We start from the raw sequence: 17055 nt of genomic DNA on the forward strand, positions 1-17055 counted from the left end.
TCTGTCCCTGACCCCTTTAGTAAAACTTAAATACTTTATTCTGAATATAGGCCTACTGAGTAGAGTCGGGGAATTTTGCCACATCTAAGCCATCGCATTGTGTTAGCAAGTTTTCCTTTACACTGGTGCAGTCCATGGCCTTTGTGATAGAAGGCCACGTGCAGCCAATCTATTAAGTCAGGCTTAAGTAGGTCTAAAAATCTATAAATAGTCAAGAAAACATGTAATTGGGTGGTTTTATTTTGTTTTGTTTGTGTTTTAATCCCTTTTTTTCCTATAATCAGATGTAGGGTATAACTTCAAGGATTGTTCTTATATGTAGTTTTTTTTCTTAGGACGAGTTTGTTCATGAAGGAGAACAAATACTTCTCTCAGTTGAACTTTTGGTTGCCTCTTGGCTATGTGTTTGCTCTGGGTCTCTTCTTCACAGAAGACACTTCTCAAACCCGTCTTCTGCATCGTGATATGACAGATGAATGGAGAGGTAAGATTCTTTAAGGTCTTAATTTTCAGTGCACAAGGACATGGATAGGATCAAGGGGCTAGTAACTTCTTTTCCCTTTTTTTTTTTTTTAACACATTGGCCATTTCCCACCACGTCAGGGTGGCCCGAAAAAGAATAACTTTCATCATCATTCACCCCATCACCGTCTTGTTAGAGGCGCGCTCACACTACATTTATAAAACTACAACATTAACACCCCTCTGAAGGAGGGGTGTTAAATTATTAAACGCAAATAGAACAAAATGTTACATTTCTTTTTTGGGCCACTCTGCCTCAGTGGGAGACAACCAGTGTATTCAAAGAAAGAAGAAAAAAATGGTTAACTTTTATTAACTAAAGTTATGTAGCAAGCTACAGTTTGAAATCCAAATTTTTCTGAATACAGATGTGAAATGCTGGTCATAATTATGGGCTTTTCAGAATGCACAAGAATTTATTTTTAAACCCAAAGTCACTTCAGATATATATATATATATACCTTCAATTTTTCTTTTAATACAGTAGATCAGATGTTTCCTATCAACAAGGGGTGACCCAAATAAGTAAACACATTTTGGTGGGTGTTGAGTGATGGTGATAGTGTTCCTTTCTGTTTTGGGTCACCCTGCCTCGGTGGGAGACGGCTGTTGTATTGAAAAAAAATTGCCATTACTCATTCTCTAGCTGATATTACAGTTCAGAGAATTCACTCAGCATTCTTGCTAATTCCTCAGAGTGCAGACACTACATATTTCCCATTTCAAAAACTAGTTTGACTGAGTGGTTTTCCTGGATCCCATCATAAATGTCATTTTGCTCACATTGTTAACATGTCACATCCCAAAACCACTGGTCTGTACTTAGTCTAATTTTTTAATGCTCATGTATGCCTGTTGGAATCAAAAGATCTTATTACTCAAAACTCCTTTGACAACCTCTATCCAATTCTTCTTGAGGAATCCCCTACCCCTCTTTCCATCAACCCAAAATCTATATATCTTCAGCCAACCTATCCTGCTTTTTGACAGGTTAGAATATGAGTTTATATTAAACCTTGTGGAGCGATAGAGCTACATACATAGAGATGAATACAGTGAGAATATTTCATCATCATTTACCTGATCAAGTTATAGTATTACTTTCCTGCCACCTCTTGAAGTTTTAGGTTTTTATTATGTCTCTCATCTCTTTACAGGTTTCTTGTTTTCCTTCATTTATTTTCTTTAACTTTTAACATTCATACAATATAATCTCTGAAGGTACTGGGGTAATTAGGGAAAACTTTAGCTCTTGATTTCCTAGTCTTCCCGGTTTTCTTTGTCTATAGCTATGCTCACCAGTAATCTAAATAAAATAAAAATAAAAATCCTCATTGGAAATGTTTTTACAATTATAGATGTGATACATAGGTGTGAGTTTATAGTAGTTTTGTAACAATTTTATGAAACTCATATTATGTTCAGCATTTTAGTCAGTCTGTTGACTTGTATCCTGTTGCTTGTACATCTTATACTGATATTCTCAATGCAAAACTTCATGCTCAGACTCCATTACATTATGATATACAATCTATTTCTCATACTTCTCTTGTATTTCTTCTCTCTAGATGACCAATGAATTCTATTTTCAACCTCTCTTGTTTTTTTTTTTTTTTATTATCACACTGGCCGATTCCCACCAAGGCAGGGTGGCCCAAAAAAGAAAAACTTTCACCATCATTCACTCCATCACTGTCTTGCCAGAAGGGTGCTTTACACTACAGTTTTTAAACTGCAACATTAACACCCCTCCTTCAGAGTGCAGGCACTGTACTTCCCATCTCCAGGACTCAAGTCCGGCCTGCCGGTTTCCCTGAACCCCTTCATAAATGTTACTTTGCTCACACTCCAACAGCACGTCAAGTATTAAAAACCATTTGTCTCCATTCACTCCTATCAAACATGCTCACGCATGCCTGCTGGAAGTCCAAGTCCCTCGCACACAAAACCTCCTTTACCCCCTCCCTCCAACCTTTCCTAGGCCGACCCCTACCCCGCCTTCCTTCCACTACAGACTGAGACACTCTTGAAGTCATTCTGTTTCGCTCCATTCTCTCTACATGTCCGAACCACCTCAACAACCCTTCCTCAGCCCTCTGGACAACAGTTTTGGTAATCCCGCACCTCCTCCTAACTTCCAAACTACGAATTCTCTGCATTATATTCACACCACACATTGCCCTCAGACATGACATCTCCACTGCCTCCAGCCTTCTCCTCGCTGCAACATTCATCACCCATGCTTCACACCCATATAAGAGCGTTGGTAAAACTATACTCTCATACATTCCCCTCTTTGCCTCCAAGGACAAAGTTCTTTGTCTCCACAGACTCCTAAGTGCACAACTCACCCTTTTTCCCTCATCAATTCTATGATTCACTTCATCTTTCATAGACCCATCCGCTGACACGTCCACTCCCAAATATCTGAATACATTCACCTCCTCCATACTCTCTCCCTCCAATCTGATATCCAATCTTTCATCACCTAATCTTTTTGTTATCCTCATAACCTTACTCTTTCCTGTATTCACTTTTAATTTTCTTCTTTTGCACACCCTACCAAATTCATCCACCAATCTCTGCAACTTCTCTTCAGAATCTCCCAAGAGCACAGTGTCATCAGCAAAGAGCAACTGTGACAACTCCCACTTTATGTGTGATTCTTTATCTTTTAACTCCACGCCTCTTGCCAAGACCCTCACATTCACTTCTCTTACAACCCCATCTATAAATATATTTAAACAACCACGGTTACATCACACATCCTTGTCTAAGGCCTACTTTTACTGGGAAATAATTTCCCTCTTTCCTACCTCTCTTGTTATTAGATTTTAATTGTGATTTCCTTTGGGGCATTTTTCATTGTGTACTCTGTCATCTTAAACAAAATTGGTATTTCACTGTTGCTAAGTTGTAGTGGTGGTAACAAGATTTACCATAGGTGTTTGAGTCAAAGATAAGAAGAGACCAACAGTACTGTTAGAGTGTAAAGGTTGCTGTTTTATCCTCATATGGCAGGATGTTAATACTTCCCTGGATGGTTGATGTCAGCCAGTCTACAACATTATTTTTACTTCTTCTTTCTTTCAACACACCGGCAGTATCCCACAGAGGCGGGGTGGCCCAAAAGGAAAAACGAAAGTTTCTCCTTTTACATTTAGTAATATATACAGGAGAAGAGGTTACTAGCCCCTTGCTCCCGGCATTTTAGTCGCCTCTTACAACACGCATGGCTTACGGAGGAAGAATTCTGTTCCACTTCCCCATGGAGATAAGAGGAAATAAACAAGAATAAGAACTAGAAAGAAAATAGAAGAAAACCCAGAGGGGTGTGTATATATGTGCTTGTACATGTATGTGTAGTGTGACCTAAGTGATTATTTTTACTTATTTATTATTATTATTATTGTTGTTGGAGTGTGAGCAAGGTAACATTTATGAAGGGATTCAGGGAAACCGTCAGGCCAGACCTGAGTCCTAGAGATGGGAAGTACAGTGCCTGCACTCTGAAGGACGGGTGTTACTGTTGCAGTTTTATAACTGTAGTGTAAGCATGCCTTTGGCTAGACAGTGATGGAGTGAGTGATGATGAAAGTTTTTCTTTTTTTGGGCCAGTGTGTTAATAATAATAAAATATTATTATTATTATTATTTTTTTTTTTATCACACTGGCCGATTCCCACCAAGGCAGGGTGGCCCGAAAAAGAAAAACTTTCACCATCATTCACTCCATCACTGTCTTGCTTATTATCATTATTGTTATTATTATTGTTAATTAGTCTTGTAAATTCCTTGCATTAATTTTAATAAAATCCTCTAAAATATTAGTCGTATATCATCATCAAATGCTCTGCATTATACATATTTTTAACAGTTCTTCAATTAAATTTTAATTCTCCTCACATTCTGAGACACTGTAGCAATATATTGTTTGGAAGTAAATATGGTTATTATAATGCCATTTTCTTTATTTTATTTTAATAATTTATTTATTTATTTTTGTCCAAAATTGGCATCTGGATATGCTCTTTGAGACTGGTTTCATTAATAGCAAAATTTTAACTCATAATAGTTTCACTTACCCTAGGTAGTAGGTTGGTATTCAGCAACCGCCCAGGGAGGTACTACCATCCTGCCATGTGAGTGTAAAACGAAAGCCAGTAATTGTTTTACATGATGGTAAGATTGCTGGTGTCTTTTATCTGTCTCATAAACATGCAAAATTTCAGGTATACGTCTTGTTACTTCTACTTACACTTAGGTCACACTACACATGCGTATACAACCATATATATATACACACACCCCTCTGAGTTTTCTTCTTTTCTCTTACTAGTTCTTGTTTTTATTTCCTCTTATCTCCACGGGGAAGTGGAACAGAATTCTTCCTCCGTAAGCCATGCGTGTTGTAAAAGTCGACTAAAATGCCATGAGCAAGGGGCTAGTAACCCCTTCTCCGCCTTGGAAGAAGAAGAAACAGTAGTAGTTTCACTTATAATGGAACTGCTGTTAGGGGGTTAATACCTCAGTTACCAATTAGTGTTTTCCATTTGCCTATTTCTTCTTCTTTCAATGTACCAGCCATATCCCACCGAGGCGGGGTGGCCCAAAAGGAAAAACGAAAGTTTTGCCTTTTAAATTTAGTAATATATACAGGAGAAGGGGTTACTTGCCCCTTGCTCTTGGCATTTTAGTCGCCTCTTACAACACACATGGCTTACGGAGGAAGAATTCTGTTCCACTTCCCCATGGAGGTAAGAGGAAATAAACAAGAACAAGAACTAGAAAGAAAATAGAAGAAAACCCAAAGGGGTGTGTATATATATGCTTGTTTATGTATGTGTAGCGTGACCTAAGTGTAAGTAGAAGTAGCAAGACGTACCTGAAATCTTGCATGTGTATGAGACAGAAAAAAGAAGACACCAGCAATCCTACCATCGTGTAAAACAATTACAGGCTTCAGTTTTACACTCACTTGGCAGGACGGTAGTACCTCCCTGGGCGGTTGCTGTCTACCAACCTACTACCTAGGAATTTGCCTATTTATATTAATAAAAATAATCCACAGTACTGTACATCTTTTTGAATCCACATTAGTGCTTCATTTGCATCTTTCTTATTACAACATTGGCCATCTTCCATCATGGTAGGATACCCAAAGAAGGAACCACATTCACCATCATTCACTCAGAATTTTTTTCAACGTGCTGGCCGTCTCTCACCAAAGCAGGGCGACCCAAAAAAGAAAGAAATACTTTCACTATCATTCATACATAATCACTGCCTATGTCATTATTTAGACAGTATTCTTCTCTCCCCAGGCTGGATGCAACTGGTGATTCTCATTTATCACATGACTGGAGCCTCGCAGGTTCTGCCAATTTACATGCATATTCGTGTTCTTGTGTCCGCGTACCTGTTCCTCACAGGCTATGGCCATTTTTCTTACTATTGGAGTGGAAGAGACATGGGCATTGTCCGTTACTGTCAGGTGAGATGTTGTTGCAGTTAACAAGTAAAGATAATAACTCTGTAATTCTTTGATCTTGAGGAAAGACATTTGCTAACAACAATTATTCATGCAACAAATTCTTAAACTGTTGCTTGTGGGAACCACATATAATAAAAATGAATAATTATTTTATGTGGGGGGCTGCTTATTGTAAAATAAAAATGAATAATTAATGAAAAATGCAATAAATTACCCTATGATATGAAGATCCTTGAAGCCAAATTTTGTAAGTGAATGAAATCATGCATAACACTGATGTTTAGAATTTGTAGCACAAAATTTGATTTTTTTTTTTTTAATTAATTTACAAAGCTTTCATGGGTTGACTGCAACTTCAGGGTATGTTACTGACTGTAGCATGGCTTGAGGTGCAGTGCTATGTTTTCACACCAGTTTTGGTTCTTTTTACTCTAATTGGGTGATGTGTTGAGTACAAGATATAGGAATACACCATGGCCAAGTTTAAAGGATGTAAGGATGTGGCTTTCGAAAGAGAGGGACATTACAGAATATGTTAGGAGGAAGAGTGCAGGTTGTGTGTAGTAGAACTCTGTTTTAGGAGGGAACATGAGAATGAATGGAAGTGCAATGAACCCTCAATTTATTAGACCTCTAGTTAATGGATTTAAGAAATGTGGGAAATGATAAAAAACAATGGACAAAGTCTGTTGGGTACAAAGTTGTCTGTTGCTGTTATGATCACAGTTAAACAACCTCATCTCCAGCCACCACAATCACCATTACTGGTCACCTGCTTGTCTTCTGTTAGTCAGGTAAATCAAGAGCTTACTGTATAGGCCTCATCTGATACATCAGGTGTGTAATGATGTACAGGAGGCCCTCCACATTCGTGAGGCTTAGGTGGTCAAGAACCTCATGAATCTTGAAAATTCGCAAATGTTAGGTGTGCAAGCATGATGTAGGGAAATATAATAATACTGCACTGTAGCGCAAATATATTGTAGGGAAATATAATAATAGCATTTACTTAGCCTAACAATACTGCTTCCTTAACCTACTGAACCACAAACAATCATAAAAGACACAAAAACATCGTAAAATATTGTATATGATTGGGCGGCTGGGCATTTGCGAATGTTCGAAGCTTGCAAAAGTGGAACTTGCGAAAGTGGAGGGCTAGCTGTACTATAAAAGGGTGAAACAGTCTTAACACTCTCAAATTAATGATGCACATAAATAGGGGGTTACAGTGCATTTCATCTACCATTATTCTAATTTTTTTTTTTTTCAACAAGTCGGTCGTCTCCCACCGAGGCAGGGTGACCCAAAAAAGAAAGAAAATCCCCAAAAAGAAAATACTTTCATCATCATTCAACACTTTCACCACACTCACACATTATCACTGCTTTTGCAGAGGTGCTCAGAATATAACAGTTTAGAAGCATATACGTATAGAGATACACAACATATCCCTCCAAACTGCCAATATCCCAAACCCCTCCTTTAAAGTGCAGGCATTGTACTTCCCATTTCCAGGACTCAAGTCCGACTATATGAAAATAACCGGTTTCCCTGAATCCCTTCACTAAATATTACCCTGCTCACACTCCAACAGATCATCAGGTCCCAAGTATCATTCGTCTCCATTCACTCCTATCTAACACGCTCATGCACGCTTGCTGGAAGTCCAAGCCCCTCACCCACAAGACCTCCTTTACCCCCTCTTTCCAACCCTTTCGAGGACGACCCCTACCCCTCTTTCCTTCCCCTATAGATTTATATGCTTTCCATGTCATTCTACTTTGATCCATTCTCTCTAAATGACCAAACCACCTCAACAACCCCTCTTCTGCCCTCTGACTAATGCTTTTATTAACTCCACACCTTCTCCTAATTTCCACACTCCGAATTTTCTGCATAATATTTACACCACACATTGCCCTTAGACAGGACATCTCCACTGCCTCCAACCGTCTCCTCACTGCTGCATTTACCACCCAAGCTTCACATCCATATAAGAGTGTTGGTACTACTATACTTTCATACATTCCCTTCTTTGCCTCCATAGATAACGTTTTTTGACTCCACATATACCTCAACGCACCACTCACCTTTTTTCCCTCATCAATTCTATGATTAACCTCATCCTTCATAAATCCATCCGCCGACACGTCAACTCCCAAGTATCTGAAAACATTCACTTCTTCCATACTCCTCCTCCCCAATTTGATATCCAATTTTTCTTTATCTAAATCATTTGATACCCTCATCACCTTACTCTTTTCTATGTTCACTTTCAACTTTCTACCTTTACACACATTCTCAAACTCATCCACTAACCTTTGCAATTTTTCTTTAGAATCTCCCATAAGCACAGTATCATCAGCAAAAAGTAACTGTGTCAATTCCCATTTTGAATTTGATTCCCCATAATTTAATCCCACCCCTCTCCCGAACACCCTAGCATTTACTTCTTTTACAACCCCATCTATAAATATATTAAACAACCATGGTGACATTACACATCCCTGTCTAAGACCTACTTTTACCGGGAAGTATTCTCCCTCTTTTCTACACACCCTAACCTGAGCCTCACTATCCTCATAAAAGCTCTTTACAGCATTTAGTAACTTACCACCTATTCCATATACTTGCAACATCTGCCACATTGCTCCTCTATCCACTCTATCATATGCCTTTTCTAAATCCATAAATGCAATAAAAACTTCCCTACCTTTATCTAAATACTGTTCACATATATGCTTCAATGTAAACACTTGATCTACACATCCCCTACCCACTCTGAAACCTCCTTGTTCGTCCGCAATTCTACATTCTGTCTTACCTCTAATTCTTTCAATTATAACCCTACCGTATACTTTTCCTGGTATACTCAGTAAACTTATTCCTCTATAATTTTTACAATCTCTTTTGTCCCCTTTCCCTTTATATAAAGGGACTATACATGCTCTCCGCCAATCCCTAGGTACCTTCCCCTCTTTCATACATTTATTAAACAAAAGTACCAACCACTCCAACACTATATCCCCCCCTGCTTTTAACATTTCTGTCATGATCCCATCAGTTCCAGCTGCTTTACCCCCTTTCATTCTACATAATGCCTCACGTACCTCCACCACACTTACAGTCTGCTCTTCTTCACTCCTAAAAGATGGTATACCTCCCTGGCCAGTACATGAAATTACCGCCTCCCTTTCTTCCTTAACATTTAAAAGTTCCTCAAAATATTCTCGCCATCTACCTAATACCTCCCTCTCCCCATCTACTAACTCCCCTACTCTGTTTTTAACTGACAAATCCATACTTTCCCTAGGCTTTCTTAACTTGTTTAACTCACTCCGAAATTTTTTCTTATTTTCATTAAAATTTCTTGACAGTGCCTCTCCCACTCTTTCATCTGCTCTCCTTTTGCACTCTCTCACCACTCTCTTCACCTTTCTTTTACTCTCCATATACTCTGCTCTTCTTATAACACTTCGGCTTTGTAAAAACCTCTCGTAAGCTACCTTTTTCTCTTTTATCACACCCTTTACTTCATCATTCCACCAATCACTCCTCTTTCCTCCTGCCCCCACCCTCCTATAACCACAAACTTCTGCCCCACATTCTAATACTGCATTTTTAAAACTATTCCAACCCTCTTCAACCCCCCCACTACTCATCTTTGCACTAGCCCACCTTTCTGCCAATAGTCGCTTATATCTCACCCGAACTTCCTCCTCCCTTAGTTTATACACTTTCACCTCCCTCTTACTTGTTGTTGCCACCTTCCTCTTTTCCCATCTACCTCTTACTCTAACTGTAGCTACAACTAAATAATGATCCGATATATCAGTTGCCCCTCTATAAACATGTACATCCTGGAGCCTACCCATCAACCTTTTATCCACCAATACTATACAAAAAAAGAAGTTTCAATATATTCAGCAGATAAACTTTTGGAAAATTATCCCTTTCAGTTTAATGTTAAATTTAAAAGGGTACTTGTTTCCCCCTAAGTATATAAACAAGACAAGTTTTGCAGTCATGCCATTCTGCTAGTTTTTAAGTCTCAAGTGTGGTGATTTGTATTATTAACTAGCGTATGAGTAAAACTGATATTGTGATTAGTATTGTTTTCAGACAAGAACTTAATTAGATGGAGACTCTATATATGCTCTCTAACAGCAAAATGAGTAACAAAGTTGTATTTATATCTAGTTATTTGTGAGTGTGTTGTTGAGCATTAGCTCTTGGGTCCATCCCTTAACAGTTGATTGACAGGAATTAGCTCAGTTTTATTTTCTGAACTCCTGTATGAAGTGTGCATCAGTTTTATTTTCTGAACTCCTGTATGAAGTGTATGAAGTGTGCATCTACTGTGTCATTGTTTAGTTCATTCTACCTGTTAAATACTTTTTTTTTTTTTTACAAGTCGGCCGTCTCCCACCAAAGCAGGGTAACCCAAAAAGAAAATACTTTCATCATTATTCAACACTTCCGCCTCACTCACACATAATCACTGTTTTTTGCAGAGGTGCTCAGAATACAACAGTTTAGAAGCATATACATATAAAGATACACAAACACATCCCTCCAAACTGCCAGTATCCCAAACCCCTCCTTTGAAGTGCAGGCATTGCACTTCCCATTTCCAGGACTCAAGTCTGTTTATATAAAAATAACAGGTTTTCCTGAATCCTTTCACTAAATATTACCCTGCTCACACTCCACCAACTCGTCAGGTCCCAAATACCATTCATCTCCATTCACTCCGATCTAACACACTCATGCAAGCTTGCTGGAAGTCCAAGCCCCTCACCCACAAAACCTCCTTTACCCCTTCCCTCCAACCTTTTTGAGGACGACCCCTACCCCGCCTTCCTTCCCCTACAGATTTATATGTTCTCCATGTCATTCTACTTTGATCCATTCTCTCTAAATGACCAAACCACCTCAACAACCCCTCTTCAGCCCTCTGACTAATACTTTTATTAATGCCACACCTTCTCCTAATTTCCACACACTGAATTTTCTGCATAATATTTACACCACACATTGCCCTTAGACAGAACATCTCCACTGTCTCCAACCGTCTCTTTGCTACAACATTTACAACTCAAGCTTCACACCCATATAAGAGTGTTGGTACCACTATACTTTCATACATTCCCTTCTTTGCCTATATAGATAACGTTTTTTTGTCTCCACATATACCTCAATGTGGCAGATGTTGCAGGTGTATGGTGTAGGAGGTAGGTTACTGAAAGCAGTGAAGAGTTTTTACGAGGATAGTGAGGCTCAAGTTAGAGTATGCAGGAAAGAGGGAAATTTTTTATAGATGCAGTTGTAAGAGAAGTGATTGCAAGGGTCTTGGCAAGAGGTGTAGAATTAAAAGATAAAGAATCAAATACAGAGTTGGAGTTGTCATAGTTGCTTTTTGCTGATGACACTGTGCTCTTGGGAGATTCTGAAGAGAAGTTGCAGAGGTTGGTTGATGAACTTGGTAGGGTATGTAAAAGAAGAAAATTAAAAGTGAATACAGGAAAGAGTAAGGTTATGAGGATAACAAAAAGATTAGGTGATGAAAGATTGGATATCAGATTGGAGGGAGAGAGTATGGAGGAGGTGAATGTTTTCAGATATTTGGGAGTGGACGTGTCAGCGGATGGGTCTATGAAAGATGAGGTGAATCATACAATTGATGAAGGGAAAAGGGTGAGTGGTGCACTTAGGAGTCTGTGGAGACAAAGAACTTTGTCCTTGGAGGCAAAGAGGGGAATGTATGAGAGTATAGTTTTACCAATGCTCTTATATGGGTGTGAAGCATGGGTGATGAATGTTGCAGTGAGGAGGAGGAGGCTGGAGGCAGTGGAGATGTCATGTCTGAGGGCAATGTGTGGTGTGAATATAATGCAGAGAATTCGTAGTTTGGAAGTTAGGAGGAGGTGCGGGATTACCAAAACTGTTGTCCAGAGGGCTGAGGAAGGGTTGTTGATGTGGTTCGGACATGTAGAGAGAATGGAGCGAAACAGAGTGACTTCAAGAGTGTATCAGTCTGTAGTGGAAGGAAGGCGGGGTAGGGGTCGGCCTAGGAAAGGTTGGAGGGAGGGGGTAAAGGAGGTTTTGTGTGCGAGGGGCTTGGACTTCCAGCAGGCATGCGTGAGCGTGTTTGATAGGAGTGAATGGAGACAAATGGTTTTTAATACTTGACGTGGTTCAGGGAAGGGGTTCAGGGAAACCGGCAGGCCGGACTTGAGTCCTGGAGATGGGAAGTACAGTGCCTGCACTCTGAAGGAGGGGTGTTAATGTTGCAGTTTAAAAACTGTAGTGTAAAGCACCCTTCTGGCAAGACAGTGATGGAGTGAATGATGGTGAAAGTTTTTCTTTTTCGGGCCACCCTGCCTTGGTGGGAATCAGCCAGTGTGATAATAATATAATAAAAAAATATACCTCAATGCACCACTCACCTTTTTTCCCTCATCAATTCTGTGATTAACCTCATCCTTCATAAATCCATCCGCTGACACGCCAACTCCCAAATATCTGAAAACATTCACTTCTTCCATACTCCTCTCCAATTTGATATCCAATTTTTCTTTATCTAAATCATTTGATACTATCATCACCTTACTCTTTTCTATGTTCACTTTCAACTTTCTATCTTTACACACCTTTTACAGTATATTAAAGTGTTTCCCTATTTCTCTGACTCATCTTCGTGTTCGAGTTCCATTTATGTCCCATTGTTCTGCATCTTTCCTAGTAAAATCTGTCCATGTCAGTTTTGTCTGTAAACAGGTGTTTTCATTCATGGCCAGATCAGGCTCTAGCAGTCCCTTAGCTTAATCTCATTTTTAGTACAATACAAGTCTGGATGCACATACAGTGGAACCTCAGTACTCAAAAAGCTCCCTACTCGAACAAAGCTCAGCACTCAACCAAACACGACCTGCCAGAACTTCACTGTAAACTATTTTGTGTTTCTTCGCATTTTTTTTTTTTTTATATTGTATAAGTACACCTATGAAGATTAATGATAACAGCTAACTAAAACGAAAATTGGATGGGAAGAATTTGTTCAATACATGTACTTGAACGGATCGGCACTTGAACAGCCTTCTGGAATGAATTAAGTTCGAGTACCGAGGTTCCACTGTACAGTATATGTATGTACAGTGGTCCCTCAATAATCGTCCGGCCTGAAAATCGTCTATTTCGGAAATAGTCCTGTTTTTTCGTCAAAATATTGGCTCGGAAATGGTCCGGTAACTCGCTAATAGTCCTTCGTCCCGGACGCGTACTCACGGTCTGAGCGGCCTCGAGCCGCCTCGGCCTTTCCTTCCCAGCCAGTGTGCCATTGTTTACCAGTGAGCGACGGTCCCCTCACGTGCTCCAGTGAAATATTTCATAATATTTCATTTATTTTAGTGCTTGCAAGTTATTTAAGTGCTAAATAAGCTACCATGGCTCTAAAGAAAGCTCCTAGTGCCAAGCCTTTGGTAAAGAAGGTGAGAAATACGATTGAATTTAAGAAAAACATCATAGAACAATATGATAGTGGCGTACGTGTGGGCGAACTGGCCAGGATGTATAACAAATCCCGTACAACCATATCTTCCATCATAGCCAAGAAAAAGGAAATCAAGGATGCTGTTGTTGCAAAGGGGGTAAATATGCTGACTAAAATGAGATCACCAGTACTCGAAGATGTTGAGAAGTTATTATTGGTGTGGATAAATGAGAAACAATTAGCAGGAGACAGTCTTATGACGTTGCTTATTTGTGAAAAGGCTAGGCAGTTGCATGACGATTTGGTAAAGAAATTGCTTGCAACTAGTGATGATGTGAGTGAATTTAAGGCTAGCAAAGGCTGGTTTGAGAGATTTAACCCTTTGAGGGTCGACAGGCCCTCTCCGAAACTCGTTCTCAGGGTCGGCCAAATTTAAAAAAAAAAAAAAAATATTTTCTCTTATGAAAAGATAGAGAATCTTTTCCCGATCATAAAGACACCAAAAGTTTGAAATTTGATAGAAAACTTACGGAATAATGCTCTCGCAAAGTTAGCGGTCTCGGCGATGTTTACGCATCGGCGATTTTGCCCACTTTGAGCCCCATTTTCAGCCAATTTCACTGTAGTAGTCGACAAAAAACATGAATATTTCGCTAGAACTCCATTTTTTCTATCGAATGCGTGCAAGAAACCACCCATTTATGAAATTCAACTATCTAGTACAGTGGTCAGAATTTAGCAATTTTGCCAATTTCACACAAATTTCAAAAGATGCCAATTTCCGAATAGGGTCCAGAATAAACAAGAAAGACATTCCTGGCACTAAAATGACATTTCCTCTAGTCATTAGTCACGTCTCAAGGCCCCTCTTATATTATTTTGCTTTCCACTTTGAATTTTTATTCTCACAAAAAATATAAGATTTACTGTTATGCAGACTACTGCATTAGTGTAAAAAATGGTATAAATATTATTGGTGCACTTGTGAAAGAATATTAGACTCACCAGTTGACGTGTATTGCACGCTTGGCACGATTTGTTTACTTTTGAAGTTTGGTAAAAATCGAACATTTCTGCTACTTTGAGCTCAATTTCAAGGCACCTTTCATTGTAAAACAAGTCAAAATCATCTCAATTTCTGTAATATGTCTTCCATTCTATAAAATGAGACCAAGAAAACTAGAATACAACAATAAATACCATACGAAAATACACTGCAAAGTCGCTGATTTATTCCAAAAAAATGGTCAAAGTTTTTTTTTTCTCATAATGCACTGTGTGCTGCAGGATTTTTTTTAGACTGTGCACACTGACCACATAGATCCATTCTTTCATATGAAGGCCTACCAGCTTTCTCCCACTAGATTTGAGGCCGCTAGAATTTATGCGTACTAGTACGTCAAAAACCCCTACGCGTAAGACGTACTAGTACGACCAAAACCCTCAAAGGGTTAAGAACCGTACTGGCATACACAGTGTGGTAAGGCATGGTGAGACTGCCAGTTCGGACCACAAGGCGGCTGAAAAATATGTGCATGAATTCCAGGAGTACATAAACAGTGAAGGACTGAAACCTGAACAAGTGTTCAATTGTGACAAAACAGGCCTCTTTTGGAAGAAAATGCCAAAGAGGACCTTCATTACACAAGAGGAAAAGGCAATGCCAGGACACAAGCCTATGAAAGACAGGCTGACGCTAATGTTCTGTGCTAATGCTAGTGGGGATTTCAAAGTGAAGCCGTTACTAGTGTACCATTCTGAAAATCCCAGAGTCTTCAGGAAAAACAATGTTATGAAGAGTAAATTGTGTGTGTTTTGGAAATCTAATAGTAAGGCATGGGTCACAAGGGAAATTTTTGTAGAGTGGTTCAACGAAGTGTTTGTCCCTAGTGTGAAGAATTACCTCCTGGAAAAGAAATTGGATCTCAGGTGCCTCCTAGTAATGGACAATGCACCTGCTCATCCTCCAAACTTGGATGACCTAATTCTGAAGGAGTTTGGGTTCATCACAGTAAAGTTCTTGCCCCCGAATACCACTCCTCTTCTCCAACCCATGGACCAGCAGGTCATTGCAAACTTTAAAAAACTACACCAAAACAATGTTTGAAAGGTGCTTGAATGTGACCTCAGACACTCACTTAACCCTACGAGATTTTTGGAAAGAACATTTCAGTATTCTCCATTGTGTAAGCCTTATAGGTAAGGCTTGGGAGGGAGTGACTACCAGGACTTTGAACTCTGCTTGGAGAAAATTGTGGCCAGATTGTGTCCACAAGAGGGATTTTGAAGGGTTTGGGGCTGACCCTGATGAGCCTATGTCAGTTGTTAAATCCATTGTGGCACTGGGGGCTTCCATGGGGTTGGATGTGAGTTTGGAGGATGTGGAAGAGTTGGTGGAGGACCACAACAAAGAGTTAACCACTGAGGAGCTGCAAGAGCTTCAGCAGGAACAGCAACAGATGGCAGCTCTGAATCTTGCTGCAGAGGAGGAGGAAGAGAGATGGAGGAAGGTGCCTTCTTCAGAGATTAAGATTTTTGAAATGTGGGGTAGGATGGAAAGATTTATGGAGAAACATCACCCAGAGAAGGATGTTGCAAGCCATATCGGCAACTTGTACAGTGACAGAGTCTTGGCCCATTTTAGGGAAGTTTTAAAGAGACGCCAGAAACAGAGCTCTCAGGACAGTTTTTTTGCGAGACAGGACTCCAGTGACTCTCAAGGTGGTCCTAGTGGCATTAAGAAACAGAGAAGAGAAGTAACCCCAGAAAAGCAATTGGTACCTGAGGTGTTGATGGAAGGGGATGTCCCTTCCAAACAGTAATTCATCCAATCAGTCTCATTCTCCAGTCTTCCATACACAAAGAAGAATCGCCAATAAAGGTAAGTGTTATTCTGTTAATGTTTAATTCATCATGTGCCACTGTATTGTTTATGTACTACAGCTATATTTCATGTAAAAAAAATTTTTGTTTTAATACTTCTGGGTGTCAGGAACGGATTAATTGAATTTACATTATTTCTTACGAGGAAAATTGATTCGTAAATCGTCCATTTTGATAATAGTCCCACTTCCGGGAATGGATTATGGACGATTATTGAGGGACCACTGTATTTGGATTTAAAGTGGACCCTCGGGTAACGATACCATTGGATAGCAATAAAATCGGATACCGATGCATTTTTGCGTAAAAATATTGGCTCGACCAGTGATGAAAAACTCGGTTAAGGACATTCGTCCTGAACGTGTCCGCGCGGCCTGAGCCCATGTATGAGGTAGTGTGCCATTGTTTACAAGGCAGGGAGGACGATTCCACGTATACATGCGATATATTTTGCATTATTCCATTTATTTTAGTGCTTATAACTGCTAAATAAGCCACTATGGGCCCAGAGAAAGCTTCTAGTGACAGCCCTGTGATAAAGAAGGAAAGAAACACAATAAAATTCAAGGAAAAACTCATAGCAAAGTACCAAAGTGGAGGAGGAAGAGAGAGGGGAGAATGTGCCTTCTGCAGTGATTCAGTGATTCTGCGATATGTACGA

At 39.6% G+C, this 17055-nt stretch overlaps 1 protein-coding gene across 2 annotated transcripts in view; it reads left to right on the forward strand.

Annotated features, from left to right (window-relative positions):
• Window positions 1-17055, forward strand: part of LOC128704438 (N-acetylneuraminate (7)9-O-acetyltransferase) — a gene marked incomplete at its 5' end in the record, with an annotated part of 49674 nt that overhangs the window by 13548 nt on the left and 19071 nt on the right. For both annotated transcript variants that reach the window (XM_070102955.1, XM_070102956.1), the window contains 2 exon segments: window positions 336-484; window positions 5847-6016. In XM_070102955.1, coding sequence (XP_069959056.1) covers window positions 336-484; window positions 5847-6016 — 319 coding nt within the window.

This window comes from Cherax quadricarinatus, chromosome 84, assembly GCF_038502225.1.
Source record: "Cherax quadricarinatus isolate ZL_2023a chromosome 84, ASM3850222v1, whole genome shotgun sequence".
In the NCBI taxonomy this organism is placed as follows: Eukaryota; Metazoa; Arthropoda; class Malacostraca; order Decapoda; family Parastacidae; genus Cherax; species Cherax quadricarinatus.